Source organism: Phyllopteryx taeniolatus, chromosome 2, assembly GCF_024500385.1.
Source record: "Phyllopteryx taeniolatus isolate TA_2022b chromosome 2, UOR_Ptae_1.2, whole genome shotgun sequence".
NCBI lineage: Eukaryota > Metazoa > Chordata > Actinopteri > Syngnathiformes > Syngnathidae > Phyllopteryx > Phyllopteryx taeniolatus.
Genome location: NC_084503.1, coordinates 33680588 through 33705281, shown reverse-complemented (window position 1 = coordinate 33705281; position 24694 = coordinate 33680588). Strand labels below are relative to the sequence as shown.

General features: G+C 41.9%; 1 protein-coding gene and 1 long non-coding RNA gene across 4 annotated transcripts in view; one reads left to right on the top strand and one right to left on the bottom strand.

The window, feature by feature from the left end:
• Positions 1-24694, top strand: part of kif26ba (kinesin family member 26Ba) — a 121846-nt gene that overhangs the window by 19356 nt on the left and 77796 nt on the right. For both annotated transcript variants that reach the window (XM_061765820.1, XM_061765819.1), the window contains exon 3: positions 22587-23246. In XM_061765820.1, coding sequence (XP_061621804.1) covers positions 22587-23246 — 660 coding nt within the window. The remainder of the gene's footprint in view (positions 1-22586; positions 23247-24694) is intronic.
• Positions 1-24694, bottom strand: part of LOC133474288 (uncharacterized) — a 73538-nt gene that overhangs the window by 13303 nt on the left and 35541 nt on the right. The window contains exons 5-6 of one of the 2 annotated variants that reach the window (XR_009787443.1): positions 2534-2653; positions 1735-1794 (exon numbers count right to left, since the gene is read on the bottom strand). This is a non-coding gene — a long non-coding RNA (uncharacterized LOC133474288). Of the gene's footprint in view, positions 1-1734; positions 2654-24694 lie in introns of both variants that reach the window. The other variant, XR_009787442.1, reaches the window with a different exon arrangement.

Sequence of the window (24694 nt, the reverse complement as noted above, 5' to 3'; positions counted from 1 at the left end):
GCTCACACTGCACCCGACCCCTATGGCCCCTCCCACAGGTGGTGAGCCCATGGGAAGGGGGACCCACGTTACCCTTTCGGGCTGTGCCCGGCCGGGCCCCATGGGTGCAGGCCCGGCCACCAGGCGCTCGCCTTCGAGCCCCACCACCAGGCCTGGCTCCAGTGGGGGGCCCCGGTGGCCCGCGTCCGGGCAAGGGAAAACGAAGTCCATTGTTTGTCGTCATCATTAGGGGTCTTTGAGCCGTGCTTTGTCTGGTCCCTCACCTAGGACCTGTTTGTCATGGGTGACCCTGCCAGGGGCATAAAGCCCCAGACAACTTAGCTCCTAGGATCACTGGGACACACAAACCCCTCCACCACGACAAGGTGACGGCTCAAGGAGGGGGCTTAAAACCTCAAAGAACAAATTTCTTTCTTTCTGACTTCTTACTTGTTAGCTCTACTTTGAAAAATGTATGCTGTACAGTACTTGTGTTAAGGGTCCAACCCGTTATCAGCTATAATTTGTATAAATCCATCCGGCCGGCCGTCTGTCAGGCGGGGTACACTCTGGACTGATCGCCAGTCAATCGCAGGGCAAATGCAATGTGTTCATATGCAAAGTTGCACTGCTAAATATGTTACAGTTATGCACTAATACAAGTAAAAAGGTGTGTATTTTGGGAGAATGTAATAATGGATGAAATGGCATGCGCTATGCTTCAACCACAGTGAAATAGTGCTACAATAATACATATTATGTTGAAATATTAATTGTGTGCATGAACCTAGCACTGTCGCAGTGATGTTCATCCTGCTGGAAAATAGCCCACTCGTAATATTAATTATTCATACAATTCCCTAATAAATTCTTCAAATGGTGGCATTGTTGTTTTTTACAAATTGACCCAGAGTAGACAGCTATTTAGTCTAATTACTCCATATAGCAAGCTGACTCAGAAGAAAGAAGCTACAAATTATGGGGGGGGTCTTCGGTTTACAACCATTTTGTGTTCATATGGCACTGACATAACCGGATTTTGTACACAAATACACATAGTCTATTGTGCTGAAGTCATAATTACTAGGGATGCCCCAATCCAGGTTTTTCACTTCCGATCCAAAGCCGATATTGCAGCCTTGAGTTTTGGCCGATACCGATATCGGTCTGAGCCGATATCAGCAATAATCATACAAACTTTACTTATTTTGTAGTGTGGAATGTTAGAAAAGGCTTGATGAAGTGATATTACTCAAACAGAGAACACTAATCAGCAAGAATAGGTATGAGAAAAACTGACCCATTTATTATTAACCAATTGGTTACGTAAAGTAACTTTAAAAATAAGAATGTAGTACAATTGAATAAAATAAATATAAATTATATTACAAAATCCTGAAAAATAACGTCACTAAAATCAATAATAACAAAATACATATTTAAATTGCAATATAACGACTGCTTAACTTAAACATAAGCATATTCTACATTTGAATAGATTAGATAAAAATAAATTACAAAACCATGACAAATAACATCAATAAATAAATGCAAATTATACTTTTAAGTGCAAAATAAAGTTCAATTCAGTTTTTTTTGTTGTTTTTTTTTACTGTGAGTTTATGGTGGGAACAGTATTTGATTTCTCCACGTGTGTGGCAATACACTTTTGAACTTCTTGATGCAACTTGTGTTTCGTTGTATTGACAATATCATGGCGGCTAGGATTCATGTAGTGATGCTCGCGGTTCTTACCGGTCTCTGTGTGTGTCTTCATTGTTGGGCTCGCTGTTCCTGCTGTGCAGGTCTTGACCTCTGAGGGGCAGTGTGGCGCATGCAATGAGATACACGCAGCAACAAAGAAAGTAGAAGACACGATCGAATATTGTTAATACAACTCATTTTTCACAGAGTTTGAAGAATATATGCCTCAGATTAATGAAATATTGTCCGTTTGTGTGTGTTTATACAGCATTTGTGTCACAATATTTATTTTTTAGAGCGATATATGTGCCGCAAGTTCAATACTAATTTCCGTTAGCTTGTCAAGGGTGTTTTTCATTCAACGTGTGTTAGCTTTGTGCTAGCAAATTTTGTGAACAAAAACAAAAATAAACAGTCTGTGATGTATTTGAACATTCAATAGGTGTAATTCTTTTGTTGTGGGTGTGTTTAGTTTTACAATGAATTTCAACTGGCGTGTCAATAAACGAGTTTAAGCAAGCAACATTCACTCTTACTCCTTGCTACTATGTTAGCACCTTAGGAATCTGTTGTTGTGATCATGTGGGCTCTGCATGCTGTCCGGGCGGTGTTGGGAAAAAGTGCTGGAGTGGAGCATGGAAAAGACTGCTCGTATAAGAGTGGTAAAATCGGAGATTTTAGATACAGTCCAATATAATACTTTTTTTTTTTTGCTGACATCGGACCAATTTCCCACCTCAACGGTCGGATCGGGACATCCCTAATAATTATAGTAAATATTTGTATGAAATACACTTCTAGGTTATAAATATAAAATAATCAAATGAGTAACATAAGTATGACTCCTTACCTTTAAGGAATGGGCTTGCACAGTGGAACGGGTGCTAACAAGTTCTTCACATGCCTTTTGGAAACATGACCATTGGGACCATCCTAAACTGAGGACCCTTTGTAAAGATAATTTAAGAACCTAAATGTGGAATGTTATGTTATGAAAGAACAAAGAAAAAACATTCTTTAAGGAAGATACAGTCCATTTGTTTGACACTATGCTTTGTCACATCACAACAATGTACCCCGACGTTTATGCTTTAAAGGATAAGTAGTGTGTGTCCTTTTCTTATTTTAACTACGCAAATAAAGAAAAACTGTTCTTGTCTGACTGGCCTTGTAAAGCACAGGTAACGAAACATTGAGGGGGCAAGGCACCCCGGTGCTTAAGTGGCCTCAATTCCAGAGTCATCCTCATTTTTCTGTCTATCAATTTTTTTCTCTGTTGAAGGAACTAATGGAGCGACATGCATTTGATTGCATGAAAAGCAGAAGGCCATTTATGCAATGAAGATTCCTATCAAACATTTTCACATTAATAATAATTCTGCTCACAGAAAAACACCACAGAAAACTGAGATTGGATGAAAATGTGCTCCAGTGATTTCATTAACAGTGTATGTGTGTGTGAACGGCAAGAACACACTGCTGTACACCGCAGAGTGGCATTCAAAGCACCTGATGCCTTGAAGTCCATCGCTACCATGGCAACTGCCTCTCCATCACAGAGTAGTCAAGCATCAGTCTCCTGGCCTCATTTTCACACCACCTGTAAGTGTGGTCTATGAAGTGAGATGTTCCTGATAATACATCTGTGCATAACTCTTATCATGTTCCTAGCCAGCCATAAAATCTGCCATTTTTAGCATTGCGTTTATTTGTGCTTAAAGATTCCAGCAGCAGAGCCAAGATGAGAAGCTCTAGCTGGCCCAGTGTTCCTCTATCATCATGTGCCAACTCCTACCCTTTGACTCTGTGAAGTCTCACTCGCTGATCGGTTTATTTGAAGACCCGCTAATTGTACTTCAAACACAAGCCAGGCAGCCACCATGCAAGCTCGCATGCACAAACACACACTGTCACAGGCTGTCTCATAGAATGCCTTCATCTTCAATTGATCTCACTAGGTGTCATGGCGAGGTGTGAGGGAGAAGGGGTATATTGTATGTGTTTTTAATTCCTGAACATATACTTAAGTTTTTAAATAAGTGGCGGCACGGTGGAAGACTGGTTAGCACATCTGCCTCACAGTTCTGAGGAGTGGGGTTCAATCCCCGGCCCCGCCTGTGTGGAGTTTGCGTGTTCTCCCCGTGCCTGTGTGGGTTTTCTCCGGGTACTCCGGTTTCCTCCCACATCCCAAAAACATGCATGGTAGGTTGATTGAAGACTCTAAATTGCCCTTAGGTGTGAATGTGTGCACGAAAGTTTGTTTGTTTGTTTCTATGTGCCCTGCGATTGGCTGGCGACCAGTCCAGGGTGTAACCCACCTCTCGCCGAAAGATAGCTGGGATAGGCTCCTGCACGCCCGCGACCCTTTTGAGGATCTGCAAAGGTCTCTTTTATAAATTTCTAGTTAATTTACACACAAATACAGATGCGCCACTTAAGCACACATTCACAAGCATTCCATCCATCCATCCATCCATTATCTGAGCCGCTTCTCCTCACTAGGGTCGCGGGCGTGCTGGAGCCTATCCCAGCTGTCATCGGGCAGGAGGCGGGGTACACCCTGAACTGGTTGCCAGCCAATCGCAGGGCACATTGAAACAAACAACCATTCGCACTCACAGTCATGCCTACGGGCAATTTAGAGTCTCCAATTAATACATGTTTTTGGGATGTGGGAGGAAACCGGAGTGCCCGGAGAAAACCCACGCAGGCACGGGGAGAACATGCAAACTCCACACAGGCGGGGACGGGGATTGAACCCCGCACCTCAGAACTGTGAGGCTGACGCTCTAACCAGTCGGCCACCGTGCCGCCCACAAGCATTCCATCTCTTCTAAAGTAAACAACATTTTCAGTTTTCAGAGTCCACTTAAAAGAAAGAATACAACAATATGACAACAAACTCTCAGCCCCCCCCCCGAAACAACAAATGAACTACAGCATTCTCAAGTGTTTTTAATAGTTTACCCATTTGTTGCAGCCAAATAAGCTAACCTAATTATTATTAATACAACCACAATAACAAACATACTGTATCCCTGGAATCCTTGCATCTCCAAGACCATCACTTTTCAATCCCCCCCCCCAAAAAAAAAAAAACTGCCATGTCTGTTCAACCATTAACATTGCATTGTTAAAGAAAGCTCTCTCTCTCTCTCTCTCGCTCGCTCGCGCTCTCTCTCTCTCTCTCTCTCTCTCTCTCTCTCTCTCTCTCTCTCTCTCTCTCTCTCTCTCTATATATATATATATATTTACCTGTTATATGTTTCTGTTAAGACCGAAATAAAATGACAAACTGTATAAAACTAAGTTCAGAACTTCCTTAGACAACCAGAATCATGCCACGGTGGGCCGGAATAACCACAATCATGCATGTGCCGGAATAAAACAAATCCACTGTCTTACCATTACAGAAGGCGGAGGCTTCTGGGCTTTTGAGTTAAAAGCATTGATTATGTCATCATAGTCCGAATTGTCAATCATTTCTTTTTCAAATGACAAAAGTGTCAAATTATTGAGGCGTCTGGTCAGCATGGCTGAACTCAGGCACGTCTGGATCCTGTTTTTTGCGGAGAAAAGTCCCTCGACGATGCGGGAGGTCAAAGGGAGCGTTATGATGACCCTCAACATATTGTTCATCCATCCATCCATTTTCTGAGCCGCTTCTTCTGGGTCGCGGGCATGCTGGAGCCTATCCCAGCTGTCATCGGGCAGGAGGCGGGGTACACCCTGAACTGGTTGTCAGCCAATCGCAGGGCACATACAAACAAACAACCATTCAAACTCAAATACACACCTACGGGCAATTTAGAGTCTTCGATTTATGCATGTTTTTGGGATGTGGGAGGAAACCGCAGTGTTCGTAGAAAACCCACGCAGGCACGGGGAGAACATGCAAACTCCACACAGGCGGGGCCGGGGATTGAACCCCGGTCCTCAGAACTGTGAGGCTCACTCTCTAACCAGTCGGCCACCGTGCCGCCCATACTGTTCATATTTGGAAAAATGTCCGACGGGCAGCTGTCCAGTATTTCCATCAATGTGGGAAAGTTGTCCCGACCCGTTTTCCTTCTGATATGCTGAGTGAACACAGTGTTTTCAGCATCAGCTATCTCAATCCCATACAAGTTACACGGAGCCTTTAAAATGTCTTCGTCGTTAAAAGTGGCAAATCCAGGTGCAAAGGAGGCCGATGCTCTCATTATTCCGTATATGTGCTCTTTAAATCGCCGGTTCTGTTGCACAGAGCTTTTAAATCACTGTTACTTTTGATCGTTGACGTTTTCTCCAATGTTGTGGACACAATGGATGTGTGAAACTTTGAGGGCAGCTTGCGCTCACGAGACGCAGCCACATCCCAGTTAGTGTTTTTTCATTAATTCTTCGGTCTGCCTCACGACCTTTTCAAAATCAACTTGAGTCGGTGGTTTGTCCATCGATGATAAATCTAAAGGTGTACAGTCATGAGACGCCACCAATGCCAGTCTCTGGGTCGGAGCTGAATACTTAGCAGAAGAGCGAGCATGCCTTTCCTCTTGGGATGGTGACGAAGACGTGTTTCCCTCATTTCCTGAGTCAATAAATGTCTTGTGACAACCGAAGCAACTGCTGCAGCTGTACTCAAATTGTTTTTGTACTCAAGTGTTTTCCCCCCCCCCCCAAATTTTTTTTGCCATTGTTTAACTCCACCTGGCGCGCAGGTATAACGACCCGCCATCTAATTGCTGATGAACTCAAGTGTCGCGAGGTTCGCGAGTCGTGATGCGCGAACGTGTGAAACATGAAGTTTGTTTTTATTTTTGTGTAGGCTGTATTCAATTCTTAATATTCAATAAAATCAAAAGCACAATGATATGTTTAAATGAAATTATATTTAAAAATATATTTTCATTAATCCCACTGGGGGGGAAGTCTGCCAATCTGGGTGGGCCTGTGCACATCCAGGCCCGCCCTTAGCTCTGCCCCTGTTACCTTTCCTTGTGAGAGTTCATCCTTGACACCGCATTATATCCATGAAGGACCGCATGCCAGGCAAACGTGTGTCGACTTGCGCGTATTACAGCAGCAAGCAGGGCTATTTATTATGTATTGTTTGAGCGCACATTGTGAAAAGGGCAGGAGAAGAAATAAGAGCTCAGGATGGCATTTCAACAGTTGTTTCTAGAGTTGCGCCACAAGGGACTTCTCTGCAGGAGTTGTGGATCCATTTACAATTGGGGTTTCCAAATGCGGTTAGGATTTATTTGTGATTGAAGCGATATACAGTTTGCATTAGACTATATCAGTAAATCTGTTTCTCCTAAAACTAATCTTGACTATTGTTTACATTACAGTTCCTTTTTTATTTTAAAACGTTGTCTTTTTATTTATTTTTTTACATCAAATCAACAAACATACAATCAACATCACTGTTAAGATCCAAGATACAAGAGCTTTCCAAAAATAATCATCTCAGTTCAATCTCCCGGTCGGCGGGGTATTCATTTAACAATGTGTTCACAGATGTGGTTGTAGCTTGCATGGTGTGAACTGTGAAACTACATTGCATCATACTGACATATTGCCCTTTTTCTGTAGCTAAGTAACCAAAATATTACAAACATTCAGTGCAGTATTTTCATAAAATCTAAGAAGGGCATTTGATTGAATGGAGACATTTTTTTTGGCAAATGACTGAGCAGTCACATATACCAGACACAAAATGCTACAAAACCACTAAATTACCACATAAAATATATATATATTTTTTAAATATTACACATCCTTGCCCAGAAACTATATATTTAGCATCATGAGAGGGGGGGACATATTGGAAGTAGTTCTCAGTAAGATGCAGAGCAATTATACTGTACACAACAACAGTAGTAAACATATTACGATTTATGACGGTGACCGGAATAAATCACATTCATTTTGCTGAATGAATATCTCAACAGAAAATTATTATCTTTCTATAGGCATGTATTGTGCAAATGTACCGAATTTTATAGCCAGTGTTATTTCGCATCATACACACTGAATGTTTATCTTCCTTTTATGCAAAGAAACATACCTATGGAAAATGAACGGATAATATTAGTGTCTCACAGTATCACTTTACTTATCTATCATTAAAGAACCATTTTATTACTGAACCATTTTTGACAGCATTCATCTTTCTGTTCATCCATCCATCCATCTAAGAATAAACTTTTCTCCCTCTGACCAAGTTCCATTGTGTGCAACAGATAGAAATCTAATTCAATGTGGCTGGAAAGATTGGACCCGCAGGCCTTGAGTATCGAGTGCATTAGAACAGCTGCTTTTCTCCTGCAGCGCAGGAAGATCCAGTGAGTCAGGTATAGTGTAACATTTGATTGGATGTCCAGTAGAACGGCGAGTGTGTAGGAAAAGGCCATGAGGAGGATAGGGCATCATAACTCCATCCCTGAGGTACAGTCAATAGCAGATAACAGTAAACAACAACAGCAATTTCGGAGCCTTTAAATCGAGCAACGCCAGCTCCATCTGCTTGAGGTAATTGGAAAGCTGAACTGCACGAGGCTGTTCACTGTCTGACTGAGCTGAGGCGCATGCGAGGAACAAGCAGCCAATTTAATTCTCTGTCTTTACCCCGCTCGCGCACACACACACTATCCAGCTATGTTTTATCTTTTTGCCATGCTTTCTCTCATTTGTCTTTTTTACTTCCTTGTTCCAGATAAGCAGTGAGGAGGAATGATATGAGGAAAGAAAGTTATCCTCATTCGGGTCGCGGCTAACTCTAGCCTATCCCAACTGACTTTTGGCGAGTGGCGGGGTACAGTCTATTGCAGGGCAGAGATAGACAAACAACCATTCACACTCACAGTCAGATCTGTGTCTCTTCAGTTATCCTAATATCCATGGAGAAAACTCACGCAAGCACAGGGAATACATGCAAACGCCACACAGGAAGGCTGAGATTCCAATCCAGAACCCAGAACCTCAGAATTGTGAGGCAGACATGCCGACATCAACCACCATGCTGCCACACGCACACCTTCAATCAATCAATTCATCCATCTTTTATCTAGCACCTTTTATACTTAAAAAGCAACACAAACTGCTTCGCAAGACAAATGATAAAAGACACAAACACATCCCTCCCACCAACCCGCAGTCTCTGAGCCCCTACGACACCCAACACTTGTGTGTAAAATTAGTTACAATTAAAAAAAGATGATTAAATAAATAACACAGTTGTTGAAACATGACTGAGCACAGAGTGGAGCGAAGGAGCGCCATCATGGAGGGCCATCAGCAGCAGAAGCTGCGGGCTGACGCTCCCCAGTTAGGAAACACGGGAAGGGAAGAACAAACTAAAATAAAGAAAAGAAAAAAGAAAAAGACTAATGCATAAGACATAGAAAAGCTAAAATAAATACAGAGAGATATAGATAAAATAAATAAATAACAATAGTGTATCAGTACTATATTTAAAAAAAAAAATTCATTTGCAATACAATCTACGTCAGCCCTGTAAAACAGCAACATGAGCAACATTTCACAACCGGAGTGCCCGGAGAAAACCCACGCAGGCACGGGGAGAACATGCAAACTCCACACAGGCGGGGACGGGGATTGAACCCGGGTCCTCAGAACTGTGAGGCAGACGCTCTAACCAGTCGGTCACCGTGCCGAAAATTTTAGTTATTAATCAATTTCTTGCTAAAGTTAACAAATACAGACGAGAGGCGATACGACAATATGATGTAGAGAAAATACAATCATGGAGTTTAACATTTACAACCTGTCCTCATAGGGCAGCCAGATTGTATATTGTCTTTTTTACCCATGTTAGAGATGAGCATTCGATTGCAAAAACCACCAATGTATTTATTTATCTTTTTACATTTTTGATTTAAAGGGATGGGACAACATCTCCAAATGTTCTGAACTCCTGTTTCCATGTCAATGCCGTGCCGTAGTGGAGGTTTGCCGGAATGTAGCTCGACTTCCATAGCTGACGTCATGTTGTTTTTCTTTCGACAAATTGCGACTAATTCTTTTGCTGGTTGTAGATAATTGGTGCACTTTTGCCACAATTGTGTCCAGATGTGATTCATCAACTATCAATTCCACATAGTCGACAGAATTCTTAATCAAGCTATAACTCAATCGACTATAATTCCGGTCCCATATCCCTGTACGAATGTATGTGTAAATCCAAGTATGATGTCTCAAGGAGTGTCTGCCATCCTTCGGAGGAGCAGCGCTAACAGTGGTGCACTGTGGTTGCTCTTAGGAGGTCCTGCGTATGAATGGGTGCTACTGTGGGAGTTTGACGCGTGAAGACACACTCAGCTGGCGCTGACTCAAACTGTTTGGAAGGCGTATTAGTTAAAGAGGCTGCTAAGATGATCCAAGTGCACACTCAGAGGGGGTATGTTCATTTAGTGTTGTGAGACCCAAATTCACCATTTTCCACATACTCGTCTTTAAAGATTGGCTTTCCATCCTACCTTAGAGATACTTAGTGTTTTTTTTTTTTTTAAAGTTTGGGCCATTTTGCAAGTGGATGGGAGGCATGAACTGACCGAATGAAAGCTTTAAGAAGCAGTGTTGAGTTAGAACTGTCCAGAACAGTAGTATTTAATAAAGTGATTACATTTGCTTAATGTTTCTTGGCCCATTTGTCCATAATATTTCTTTATGAAACAAGGTTCTAAAAATATAGATAGATAGATAGATAGATAGATAGATAGATAGATAGATAGATAGATAGATAGATAGATAGATAGATAGATAGATTTCATGTATTGTATGTACTGTAGATATTAGTTGTGTCATTGCCTCAACCCTATCTCAAATCACGAGAAAGCCTCACCTACCTTTTAGCCAGAATAGGCAGGTTTGAAGTACTTATGCCACATATAAGCGGGAGTTGTCAGGCAGATGGACCTCATGAGCATCCCTCACTAACCTTGGGATGGAAGGATACTAGAAGGAGGAACATATGGAGGAGAGACAGAGTGGTGGGGGAGGGCAGTGCGACTGTGTGTTCAGGTTTGGGACATGGCAAGATGGATTACCTGAGCCGACAAACAATACATCATTGTCAGAGACACTTAAGGAAAAAGAAAACGAGAGAGAGAGAGAGAGAGAGAGAAAGGCTGGAATGTGAGAGAGCGAGGTAGATTTAAAGGTGGTGCAACAATGGTGTGCCCAAGGGAAATATGTAGATCAAAAGTTGATGGAGGACAATAACTGGAGATAAACTACAGAGAACAGATAAAGTACAATAAAAAGTAAAGTTGACGTATGTTTGCAGGACAAAAATCTATTAATATTCCTTTGGTTATCTGAAAAGTTTCGATGATCAGACGATGATCGCATTCGCACATTTAAAAAACAAAACAAAAAAAACACAAAAACAATTCCAAATGTAATATGTATGCCAAGCCAGCATTTGGCATTGTACATTTTGAAGAAACACTATGTACTATTGCTCAGAGTATGTGAGTTTTGAGGTAGACATACAGTAGCAGTGCATTAAATGCATAATAATAATAAGCACAAACACAACAAGATTGCTGTGGTTCACCTTAGTTATTTTGGTTGTGACATCCTTGCTCATGACTAAACTGAACCGTTAATAAACGTGTCGGTCAGAAAAACAATGCTGTGTTTTTCAAAGAACTCGAACTCTGAGACCCCCCTTTGAATGTTTAAAGGTCCCATAACACTGTTGCATTAAATTTACAAATCAATCAATTGATTTGTTTTTATTTTGAAATACTGTATTTTTGATGTGATGGGAGACTCACTGAATGTTCTCAACTCCTGCTTCGATGCCACTATTATATTTAGCTGAATAATGCTGACTGGAGGAATTGCCGGATGTAATAGCTCAGTTGAACTTCCCATAGTTTCTGTCATGTTGTACTTCTTCAGAAAGCAAACTAGGTGAGACTCCATTTTGCCTCAATGCCAAACATCTCAGTATCATAAATCAGTTATTAGATTATTCTTCCCATCCCTATTGCAAAGCGCTTGGTCATGCTCATGTAATCGGACCTGTTAAGAAGGGATGGAGTCGTTACTTTGCCTTGTAGTTCCTTGAGGAGGAAGGGCTCAGTTCTCACAAAGCTTGAGACAATTTCTGCCATCATAATGACTCTTGATGGTGGAACCCTTTGGAGAATCAAAGTCGGGGAGAGGCCTAAAGTTCTGTTCATTTAAAGTAGGGCACAGAAATGTTGACGTGATCGCTACATGTGGAGCATCTGTTTTCAGTATTTTGTACCCACTTAGACGATTTATTATCCCACTACAAACACTGACTGGTCATGCCATCCTATTTTTGCACCCCCGTGCGACTGCGCTTGCTGTCTACAACCTTGTTTTTGTGGTGAGCGCTTGACTCAGGTTAATCTGTGCTATCGTTAACCCAACCAATTAATTATGGCTGTCAATCTCTGCATGAAAGTAGCCTCTTCCAGGCCAAAGCTTCTCATCAGTGTAGACCTTCACATGGACTCCGCTTCTTGCACATACGTAGTCGATCAAAGACAAATGTTACCATCTATGAGGCTTCATCAAAACTTGCACACGGCCTGCCCAACTGAGGAAGTACTTACATGGATTATAAGGGAGCGCAGACAGCCTTCATAATTCAAGGGCTGGCAGTGGTGCAGATGGTGCATGTGTGTTTTTTGAGGACGCTGATGCATTGTAGAAAACACTTACGGTGATTTATAGGAGGCCGCTAACAGCGACAGTCTGGATCCACATCATATGTGGGCACAGTCTGTCGGATGGCCACCACGCTGCCTTCTGGAAGTTGGGTCACGTTTGATGAGCAAACTGTAATTAGTTTCACACAGCTCTTTGGTTAAGTTTGTGTTTGAAGACATGTTAAGATGACCAAAATTACGTATTGCTCAGGGAACGCTTTGTGGCACACAAAAATCCAAAATTGAAGACGCAAGCACACCGAAAGTCTTGGGTGAATGATAATGCAGTTATTTACATTCTCCTGCAGCTACTTTGCTCGGCATGCTAATTAATTTCTGCATTGCCATGGCAATGCAAACATCACGGCGTCTTTTCTTTGTTATGAATTCAACACGTCAACATCACAAGGGGATGTATGTAGATGTGTTCATTGACGTGCATGTGTGTGCATGTTTATACTGTTTGCTGCAGTCATTACTGAACCATATGATGGAATGGGCAATGACAAAGGTGATTAAAGTGGACTTTTTGCAGAAAAGGAATAAGAGGGAACACATAAATAATGGTACACATAAAAAGTGTCAACATTTAATGTGTAAGATTCAAGGTGGATTTGTGGACATTAACAACAGGCTGTCTCGTTTCATCTTTTATGCATTTTGGTGTATGATATAGTTCTTATAATCCTTTTCATGCTCATTTAAAGGGGACAAGTCAGGACTGACAGGGAGCCATTTTAATTTACACTCCACACAAATACCATCCTTTCATATATAATCACATCGTGTCAAACTGTCCCGCCTTTTCCCCAAATCAGTTCATTGGCTTTTTCTGCTTACGGTAAACAAAACCAAATGACGAAATCTTGCAAATTGGCATACAATGAGCTAAAAATGTTTCCAATTATGTCAAGGGTTGCTGCTTGGCCTCTGTTTGAAATAGTCTTTTTTGGTATGTGTAAATAACTACATATGTTTTGTTAATATGCACATGAGTACGTGTTTTTTTACAGCAATATTTCTGTATTTTCCAATGAATGAAAACCACATTTACATAATTTCCTAAGGAAGTCTTATCAAAGCGCTCCCACTCTGCTTGGATGCTGATCACTGCAGCTTGTGGCAATATTGTTATTCTTAGAATTGGCCCAATCTGTTTGCCAAGTGGATTTGGTATGGTTCTGTGTGCTTTTCTTGCATCCACCCATCCATTTTCTGTAACACTTAGACCTCATTAGGGTCACAGGTGAGCTGGAGCCTCTCCCAGCTGACCTGGGGCAAGACGGAGGGTACGCCCTTGATTGGTTGCAGCCCATCGCAAGGCGCACATAGACAAACAATCTTTCACACTCACATGTGAGAGGAAGCCGGAGTACCCTCAGTAAACCCGTGCACGCACAGAGAACATGTGACATGCAAACTCCACACAGGAAGGCTAGAGCTGTGATTCGAACCCTGCGCCTCAGAACTGTGAGGCAGATATGTTTACCACTAGGGCACCGTACTGCCCGCTTTTCTCAAATATTGCACTTTTTCCTAGTTGTCTTTTAACCCTTTTTCTGTTAAAAGCCTTCTGTCAAAATTTGAATATATTTTTAATAACAGTGTGATTACATTTGTAGAAATAAATATATTTTATAATATATATCCTAATACTCATTTTCAATGATTTGTATTTATTCCAATTATAATGTAAAATTTACTTTACATTACATTTCAACTCATAACAGTCCCCCATATCGTGTAGTTTTTGATTACCTCGTTAAACCCTAACCCTTACAAAAACGCTATACAAATGAATAGAGATATTGTTGTTATTTCATTAGATTGTTGTTATTCTTTGCTTTTTGGCTGATCATAGTGAGAGTGAGAAGGCGTGCATGGGCCACTTAAAACACACAATTAATGACAACTGCCTGATAAAACATACACAATGAGACAAATAGACAAAAGGTGTCATGGAGGTTCTTGTGGTTGTGTGTATCCCATGTGTTTGGTGTGTATCTGAAGCCATTTATAACCCATCTCATTGACCTTGATTCTGCACTACACTATACAATCAATCCTTTACACATAAACACAGAGTCACTCTCCATCATGATATCATATTATATGATCACTGGCGATCCTACTTGAAATTTATAGCATTTTCATACTCTCTTTTCACTCTGTTTTCATTTCTACTCCCGGCTTATCCTTTTATCATGACTTCACGCTCTCGCCTTCTGCCTTGCATGCTTGTGTGTATGTGTGTGTGCTGTGAGTGCAGGGGCATGCGACCGTCTGCGTCTCTTCTGCATGAATTCACTCAGCCCAGACCTGCTGGGGAATAGGGCTTTATGTGTGCATATCGTAGAGCGTATGAGAGTGAGTAGATGAAGGGAGCTAAATGAGTATTGGAGGGGAAACTGAGAGGTCTGCCTTCCTTGGTCACTCTTCTGGAACTGATTATATTACACACACACACACACACACACACACACGCACGCACGCACGCACGCACGCACACACACACACACACGCGAGCACATGCTTCATACATTAGAATTTTCCTGTCACAGTGTTACTTTTTTTGAGATCTGACAAAATAGAGTTAATGGATGAGGGCAATTGACACTTGCATTATAAACGTCACATCTAATAACATAACTAGTGGTAGTTCCTGGCATGTCCGACGTGCAACTGTACAGGGCACTGCGACCCACCCCCCAGATATTCGCGGTCAGAAATGGTTTTCTATCACATGAAAGCATGACATGCTAAAGCTAATTGTTTTATTGTTAGTTATTTGTCGTTTGTGTTTCCTTCTAGTGTAAAAGCAGATGCATGTGTATTGTACTTAATTATTATGTATCATTTTGCTGCTGTTACGTTACTGCTTTGTTTAGTGAGGACCCTGTTCATTTCCCGTGTGACTTGCTGACCGAATCCTTTGGGACTGAGAGGCATGCTCAAATCAGTAAATGTAACTCAAGATCCAAGCAAGATACAATTGCATGCACTCATTACCTGAGATTCTATCAATGATAATGTTATAAATAGGAGGTAAGTGAGACTCACCTTGAAATATTTGAGTACGTCTGGAGTGTCGGAAAGTTGGTTAAAAGCACAATAATTGACATCACAATCCAATTCACATTATAAAATATAATTTTCACTCTAGGAATGTAATTATTGCTATAAGGTCCCCTTAAGTTTATTTAGATTTGTGCAATATAAGGTACATTTGAGTATGTCTGAGGTGTCAGAAAGTTGGTTAAACATACAATACTTGACATTACAATCTTATTCATATCATGAAAGCTAATTATCACACTAGTATTGTAATTATTGCAATAAGGATATCTTACATTTATTGCAATTTTTGCATTATTGCAAATTTCCCCATTCGGTGACTAATTAAGGTTAGCTAATCTTTTCTTACACATTATATACATTTTTATTTTATTTTATTCTGCTTGTTGCCCTAACTCCAATTATTCTTTGCTGATGCTTTATTATAATTTTTTCATAACTCAATATATTTTGATAAAATGTAAGGTCTACTCCAGAGTGTGTTGTTTGTTTGGGGCAGAGGTCTCACAGAGGGTACCATTCAAGTCAGGACCGCCACAGAACATGACATGACATGATGTCCGTGGATTTAATTTAAACTATATTATCTTTAATCAATCAGATTTCAAATTCATCACAGCACAAAGACGTCAGGGTTTTTCCATCTACTGAGTGGTTGATCAGAACAAAACTTGTTACAGTCAAGTTCGACAAGCAAAACAGCTAGTAAGCGATCTGCACAGGTTAATACATGTAATAGTCTTTGGTGGGTATGGTATATTTTATTTACTTGTACATTTATGTTTTTGTCCTGATATTAGATGGCTATTGATTATGAAGTGCTCCAGATGATGTCGGTGGCACATTTTCCGTGGTGTTATATTATGTTTGTGTATAGCATTGATGGTTTCCAGAATTGAGACATAATAGTGGTGGTGGTATTAAGGCGGCTAAGTTCCCACTGAAGGCCCAGTTACCAAATGCACGCCACTGCGGTTCATTGCACTCTGCCGTAGGTAAGTATGCGTGTGTGTTCTGATTGACAGTCTGTGTACTCGAACATCTGAATGTACCTCCATTATGCACGTGCAGAAATATTATTGCGGGTGTAACACAGTGCACTTGACATCTACTAGCAAATCTCAGTAATAGCATCCCTTTGTGCCAAGTCTGTACGGGCACACAGTCGCACACAATCAGTGCCACATACTGTATACTGATTGTCAGGGAACCACAAGTCGCTGAGGTCAATGTTCCGTCCGCCGTTTCGGCCTCACAACATTCTTTCTGTCACTCCCTCACGCCCTGCACACGGGGTGTCTGTCCGCCCTTGTCGGAGGAAATAAATCACACGCACACATCGACTATCTGGTGCTGATAGACTCGCTTTCGGAATACTGATGAACTCGGAGGGTACTGGCGTGGCTGGAAGACAGACGTGGGAATGGAGGGACCAGGCAGCACACTCGTTGTCAAGAAGAGGTTCTTATCTAGCCACCGCTGTGCTAATAAGTCCAACAAGGCTAATAATTATGTTTTAAACCCAATTTGGCATCATCTTTAGGGAAAAAAAATTACCAATGTCCTCCCTTTAAATTTCTATTCGTGAATTTAACTGGTGCTTGTCTACCAACATAACAACATAATACTCTGCTAGTTATGGTGTTTGGACCAGCGGAATGCAGTCAAACCTCCGAAGTTACTACTGTTTGTAAAGATAGGCAACTAAATACGATTAGAGTGGAAAGGGGATATATAGAAGTACATAAGAGAGAGCATTCAGTGAAATGGATGTATGCTATATGTTTCCCACTGAAGGCCCAGTTACCCCCCCGCCCTCCTCACCAATCTCCTCAATCCCCCATCCCAAAGCACGGCTCTCATATTCCTTTTTTCAATGAGGGAGCTTGGCTGCTGCCCAAATCCCTCTAATTTGGTACAATAAAGCCCTCATCTCAAGCACTGAACACCGTGTCCACTTTATTGCTTCTTCTGTGTGTGTGTGTGTGTGTGTGTGTGTGTGAGACTGGCTGATTGTAGCAGGGAAAGAAGTCACATGAGATTAAATGTTCCTTTTTCCACAATGATTTGGCAAACATTGACTCACTGTAAATGCCTTCCAATCAGGAAAGACTGGGGCACCAGTTGGCATTTATTGTCATTTACAGTAGTTAAAACACAAAAGCATTATAGAATAATTGCCAGCACATTATTACTAAAGGCGAGTGTTTTTTAGGTTTTCTTTAAAGCGGGGTACACATATACAACAATCACCAAAGTGAGCAAAGGCTTGATTTTCACATATCTCAGTCCTTCTGTGTCTGGTCAACACTGAGTTCGGCCGAGCCACAGACTTTGTGATAGTGACGTGAAACGTAACGATAGCCAATTAGGAAGTGACCTGAAGCTCATGTTGTTGCCAATAGAGGAGCAGCTGATTGTTGAAAGTTTGTATAATGGGTCTCCTAAGGAATTCATAAACAAGTTCTTGCTCTTTTGACATGCAAGATTTAGGACCAGTTGAAAATGTTGGCAGAATGGGCTGTTGGCCTAGTAGTGGTTCACTCTAGTGCAGTTGGCGCGGGGTCAGTTCTGACTCAATGCCCTATTCACAACTGCCCGGTGATTGATTGGCATGTGTCTGCCTTTTGCCCTGAACCAGCGAGGATTGACTCCAGCCACTGCAGAGACCCTGAACTGGATAAGTGCTATAAAAACATGGATAGGTGGACTGCTAGGATACTGACAAATCTTGTGTGTCTTTTGTTTGTCATATCTAGCACATCCACAGACAGATTATTGAGCCTACAGTGAAAAGTCAAGACATCAATTCATGAATATGGCGGGCATCTCGGCAAACGGGCTCCGCACCAATCACTTCTAGATGCTGGATGAGTGTGTGTGTGGTGTGTCATGCCAGTCAGGATTATGCGTGTTTGGACGCTTGCCTGCTTGTATGTCAATGTTTAAACTCATGTTCTCGGCGGTTTGTGCTAGTAACAAGGTACTTTTTATCTCAACACAAATTGTGTGTGTGTGTGTGTGTGTGTGTGCGCACGCGTGTACCTGCGGTTTGTTGACACAAGCAGGTCTCTGGTTGAGAGGCTGCATTTTACCATCAAATGAAATGCTGCCTTGTGCACGCACACTCACAGAAGGTGTATTGATCGAAAGTGTACCAGGCCTTTTATTAATAGACACCCGCTTGTGTGTGTCTGTTGCCATACTAAACCACATTTGGGTTGGTAAGGGCTCGCTTTCGCAGGCGTAAAAAAATGTGAAATTTGGGATTGGTTGCAGGCAGCATGGTGACTGTCTGCACGTCTGCCTCACTGTCGAGAGGTCGGGCCTGCCTGTGTGGGGTTTGCTTGTTCTCCCTGTGCTTGTGTGGGTTTCCTGCGGGTACGCCAGCTTCCTCCCACATTCCAAAAACATGAACGGTAGCTTAATTGAAGGCTCTAAATTGCTCATACGTGCGAACGTGAGTGAGAACGGATGCTTGTTAGAATGTGCCCTGCAATTGGCAGGCGACCAGTCCAGGATCCCACCCAAAGTCAGCTGGGATGGGATCAGCTCTCCCGGAATCCTTAATGAAGACAAGTACTATAGAAAATGGATGGTGGAAATGCACCAATTTTCCACTAGAGCATACTGTAACTGTAACATAATATTTAATAGTTCATCTTTGCAGCTGAACACGATGCATATGCTCTATGATTGACTGGCAACCAGACCAGAGTGTATCCCACCTTTTGCCCCAAGTCAGCTCCTCCAGCTCACCTGCACAACCCTAATGAGGAAAAGTGTTGTAGAAAATAAATGTATGGCTGAGACTGGTTGCAGTTTGCGTCCTGTGGCATACCCCGTTGGCACTCCGGATTCATGTTTGAAATTTGGGCCATTTAAATTCCAAATTGTTAGACGGCCAAACTGGGTGAACCGTCAGTTAGTTAGCATTTCTGAGCAGGTTTTTCCATTAACCTCCAATCAATATTATCTGTCTGACTTCTAAATCATCATCAACTTGTTTGAAGAGGATTTTTTTCATTTGCTCTGCTTGGCTGAGGCCTATTGGCTCCATTACACGGCCCCAAGTCACTCGCTATCTGATCTGTTTTCTGCCTGGTTTACCGCTTCATCCGCTGTCTCTTTGATGGATTTGTGCAAGTGGGAATGCGTGGCGATCCGTGCAGATTATGTGCCTATTGACAAGAGGCTCATAGAAGTGAATCTCAATATGTCACTTATTGATCGGACTTCAACGGAGAGTTCATCACTTTGATTCATTTTCTTCCTGCAAAGCCTCCTCGCTGATGATGAAGTACTGACATCTTCCGTCTCTATTGTGTTACAACAAGTGATGGCTTTTCGTTGGCCTTAGCAGTTGAAAAGTTCAGTTTAAGAAAACCTATAGACCGGTTTGTTACTGAGTAAAGTTTTTTTTTGCCTCACCTGGCTTTGGTGTTAAAATATAGGTGGTATGTTTAGGAAGCTGGAAGGCAATCATCCAACACACTCACAGATGTTTGATGTCTGAATTACACTCACTGATAGCACATTATTGCCACACACACACTAAAGCCAACAAATTGGGCTAATTTTTAACAAAAGCAGTAGTTTACAAAGCCTTAACGAAAAGACTGTTGTTATTATTATTAATAGACTGTATTACTAAAGGGATATTCAAGTCAAGCTCCAGTTTTTTTTTTTTTTTTTACATACAACCCTGAAAGCTTAATAAAAAAACATAACACTGTGAATGGTTTTAGTTTCTCTGAATATGCTTCTGTTTTAGTACAAAATACAACTGAATTTTCATATTTGTAAAGTAACATTCTTAAATGCCATGCAAATACAAAGAAAGACAAGTCAACCACTACTGTATTATAACAATTAATTGAAAAATCAAAATTAAATAAAACCACTCTTTGAAGATGCCTGACGTTATGGAGAGGGAAGAGGAAGAGCTTACTGTGAACACATCTTGAACTTTGAGGTAGATTTGTCATTAACTACTGTTAAAGTAATTGACGTTGGTTGTTAAATAGAGAAAACAAAACTTTGCAATTCATTAGCAAGCTACTGTTCATTTCAATGCTAGTCATTAGCCTTGATGCTAGATGCTAATGCAATTAGCATCTAGCATCAAAAGAAATTTGGTGGGGCCTGACTCATAGCCAGCCTCAAGCACACTTCCAAATGATCACCAGTCATGGTGGAACGGTACTTGGACTTAATGATCTTTATGTGGGAAAAGGCTGACTCACATAAACAAGTGGAGCCGAATAATGCAGTCAATTAGGTAGCACATTTCCTCATGTTGGCGTACTTTTCCTCTGTGAGTAAGTATCAGAAGTCTTCATGAATTCTGGACTTGAGATAAACATCAGCTTGTAGTGTCGCAATCTCATCATCCACTGCGCCGTGTGACTGTACTTCTTGATAGCTGGAAAGTATTTCTGCTTTGTTTTTAAAGTCTAGTAAGAACGAGTCAGCTCCTTCAACTCATGCTTCTTTTACCATCTCACCATCTTGGAACAATTTCTTCTTCCTAACGATGAAATGACTCACCCGGAACGATGCTTCAGTGGCTGCCTGTGATTTTGAAGTTAGCTTTGAGAAAAATGACTGCTGTCCGGACAAGTGGGATTTTAGTTTCTTCACCTTTTTCCTTCGAGGCTAGCTTTTTTCTCTCTCTTCCTCTCAGGGAAGTCAGTCTCGTAGGTTTTATGAAAAACCTGAAAATCAACCGTGAAAGAAAGTCCTCCTTCAACTCTCTATGGAAGTGATAAGTTTTTGACCTTTTACTTGGTCCTCCACTCATTTTTATATCCTTACGTTTAGTGTAAGAAATAAATAAATTGGAGGCTAAAAAGGCAACTCGCTAGCTCGCTCGAGTTTTGCGCAGTAACCCATGTGTCAGATGTCTGACTGGCTACCTTATACGTGACAATCAAGTGACACTTTTCATTGTGAGGACAGATGATAGCATGATGTCTTTATAAAACAATTTTAAAAAGCCACTGCCGCTTATCTATCCATCCATTTTCAACACCACTTATCCTGGTTAGGGTCACAGGGCGCTGGAGCCTATCCCAGGTGACTTCGGGCGAAAGGCGGACTACACCCTAAACTGTTCGCTAGTCAGTCGCAAGGCACATATCGACACGGACAACCATTGTCACTCTAGGACTTGACTTGAAGCCTCACGAGATTGGCTGACATGTGGTGTCACGCATTATCATCTTATACAGTTGTGTACTGATAACATTTGTGTCTTTGTCTCTGGCCTTGGGATTCACTAAGTAGCGGTACATGAGTAAAGTAGGAAAAGGAAGGGCTACAAACCTTTCATATTGTCCTTCAGCGACAGTTTACAGCAGACGGGAGCTCAGAAAAACAAACAAAAAACTCTCTTCACCCTTACATATGTCTTCATATTTTTTTTTCTACTGTCAGGTTCAGTAAAATAATATTGAAAGCAGAAGCTGATTTTTTGTTTGTGTTTGCGTCATCCTTGAATTATATCCTTTAAGCAAACCGCTAGTAATTTGGGCTTTGCAAATGCAGTATGACTTGATTAGAGGCAATTTTAATTACTAGTTATTTTGTGTTTGTTTTCATTCATGCATTTGCATGCATCTGTTTTGTTTTTCTTGCCAAAGAGCTTTTTTTTCATCTTGCGTACTAAGAATGTTGTTTAAGCAATTAACCTCTTGTAGAGAAAAATTTTATCTTGAAAGAGGTTTGACAGATAAAACAATCCAAATCACATTATAAATGCAAGCGCAGATAATTCAAAATAATTCATCCATCAATCCATTTTCTAGACCACTCATCCTGTTCAGGGTGGTGGGGTGCAGGCGTCTATCCCAGCTGACGTTGGGTGAAAGGCATACTACACCTTAGACTGGTCCCAAGTCAATCACAGTGCACATATAGGCAAACAGCCATTCACGCTCACATTCACACCGTTACTGAGGGGGAACTATATAACTGCTCTGACTGCATGTAAGTCAGGCGAATGAACACCATCAGTGACTATCACACTTCAGTGTATTGAAATTAATAAAGTAAACATACAGAGATGAAGGTGTTTTGCGATTCATTATTCACCAGCCTCAACTGTTGTGTTTCCCTCTTTCTCCCCAGGACCCGTCCTTCACCCTCCTCCTCCATGATAAGCTGCAAGTCCCCAACAGTTCCCGACGGGCATGGAACGAGCACGACAGTCGCTGTGACGTGTGTGCCACTCACCTCACGCAGCTCAAACAGGAAGCCGTGCGCATGGTGCTCACCCTGGACCAGTGGGATTTGTCTCCCTCCTCATCCCCTCCTCCCCTCTTTGGGTGCTACGCATCCCAGGGAGCTCTCGGAGCATCCGGATCGAGGGAATGGCCCTCCTTGTTTGTCCCTTCCTCTTCCCCGTCATCTGCAGCTGCCGTTTCGCACGTCACTCGCCCCTCATCGCCGTCACCTTCCCCAAGTCCCAGCCAGACCCCGACACCGAGCCCCAGCCACGGACCGTCCGCCCCTGCTCACGGGAGTCCTTCTGCTGGACAAACAACCTCCGGTGTTCCCTTGAACCAACAAGTGCATAGACTGGGCTCCAAACCCAGCTCACTGGGGCTTGGAAGTGGGATGGAAAGACGCAACGGGTCCCCCTGTTCTGGAAAATCAGCCGTGGCCCACCAGCAAACTGTGAGTGCAGTAAACAGTCCAGGGAATAGCAGTACAAACAGCAGTAACAACACAGCAGGTCATCAGCACATGAACAGAACTAATGGAGGAGTTACGCTCTATCCGTACCAGGTAGGCTATCTCTGGAGTTACCCTATTTCTTAAAATAATGACCAGTGGCCTTGATTTACTCAAGCTCAGAGAGGACAAGGCCTTCTATTTTAGAGGAGGCCTTTAGTTGTACAAATGCTTGTGGAAGGGTGGACCTAGACTCTGATATTTGTTGATTGGTCGGCAGAACTGTTATTTGCAATACATTAGCATCGTCTACATTTGGTTCCTATCTACTTATGCAGTGGATGTGGAAGAAATTGCTCCCAACTTAAGTTTCTGATGTAGCTTCCCTAACAAGCTGTTATTTTTTCTCAAGAGGCGTTTATTTGTTTAATTGGTTGGCACAATGTACATATATTAGAGTGCAAGCTGGTATTTAAGGAAATACAGTATACAGTAATCCCTCATTATTCGGAGGGGTTACATCCCAGACCACCCACACAATAGAATTGACTACCAAGTATTTATTGTATTATTTATGTTTTAAAGTTACAGTGGGTACGGAAAGTAGTCAGACCCCCTTAAATGTTTCACTCTTTGTTATATTGCAGCTATTTGCTAAAATCATTTATATTCTTTTTTCCCTCATTAATGTACACACAGCACCCCATATTGACAGAAAAAAAAATGAATTGTTAAAATCTTTGCAGATTTATTCAAAAAGAAAAACTGAAATATCACACAGCCATAAGTATTCAGACCCTTTGCTCAGTCTTCAGTAGAAGCACCCTTTTGCGCTAATACAGCCATGAGTCTTTTTGGGAATGATGCAACAAGTTTTTCACACCTGGATTTGGGGATCATCTGGCATTCCTCCTTGCAGATCCTCTCCAGTTCTGTCAGGTTGGATGGTGAACATTGGTGTGCACCCATGTTCAGGTCTTTCCAGAGATGCTCAATTGGGTTTAAGTCAGGGCTCTGGCTGGGTCATTCAGTCATGGAGTTCTGAAGCCACTCCTTTGTTATTTTAGCTGTGTGCTTAGGGTCATTGTCTTGTTGGAAGGTGAACCTTCGGGCCAGTCTGAGGTCCTGAGCACTCTGGAGAAGGTTTTTGTCCAGAATATCCCTGTACCTGGCCACATTCATCTTTCCTTCAATTGCAACCAGTCTCCCTGTCCCTGCAGCTGAAAAACACACCCACAGCATGATTCTGCCGCCACCTTGCTTCACTATTGGGACTGTATTGGACAGGTGATGTTCAGTGCCTGGTTTTCTCCACACATGCCGCTTAGAATTAAGGCCAAAAAGTTCTATCTTGGTCTAATCAGACCAGAGAATCTTATTTCCACCTTGGAGTCCTTCAGGTGTTTTTTTTTTTTTTTTTTTTTTAGCAAACTCCATGCGGGCTTTCATGTGTCTTGCACTGAGGAGAGGCTTCCGTCGGGCCACTCTGCCATACAGCCCCAACTGGTGGAGGGCTGCAGTGATGGTTGACTTTCTAGAACTTTCTCCCAACTCCCGACTGC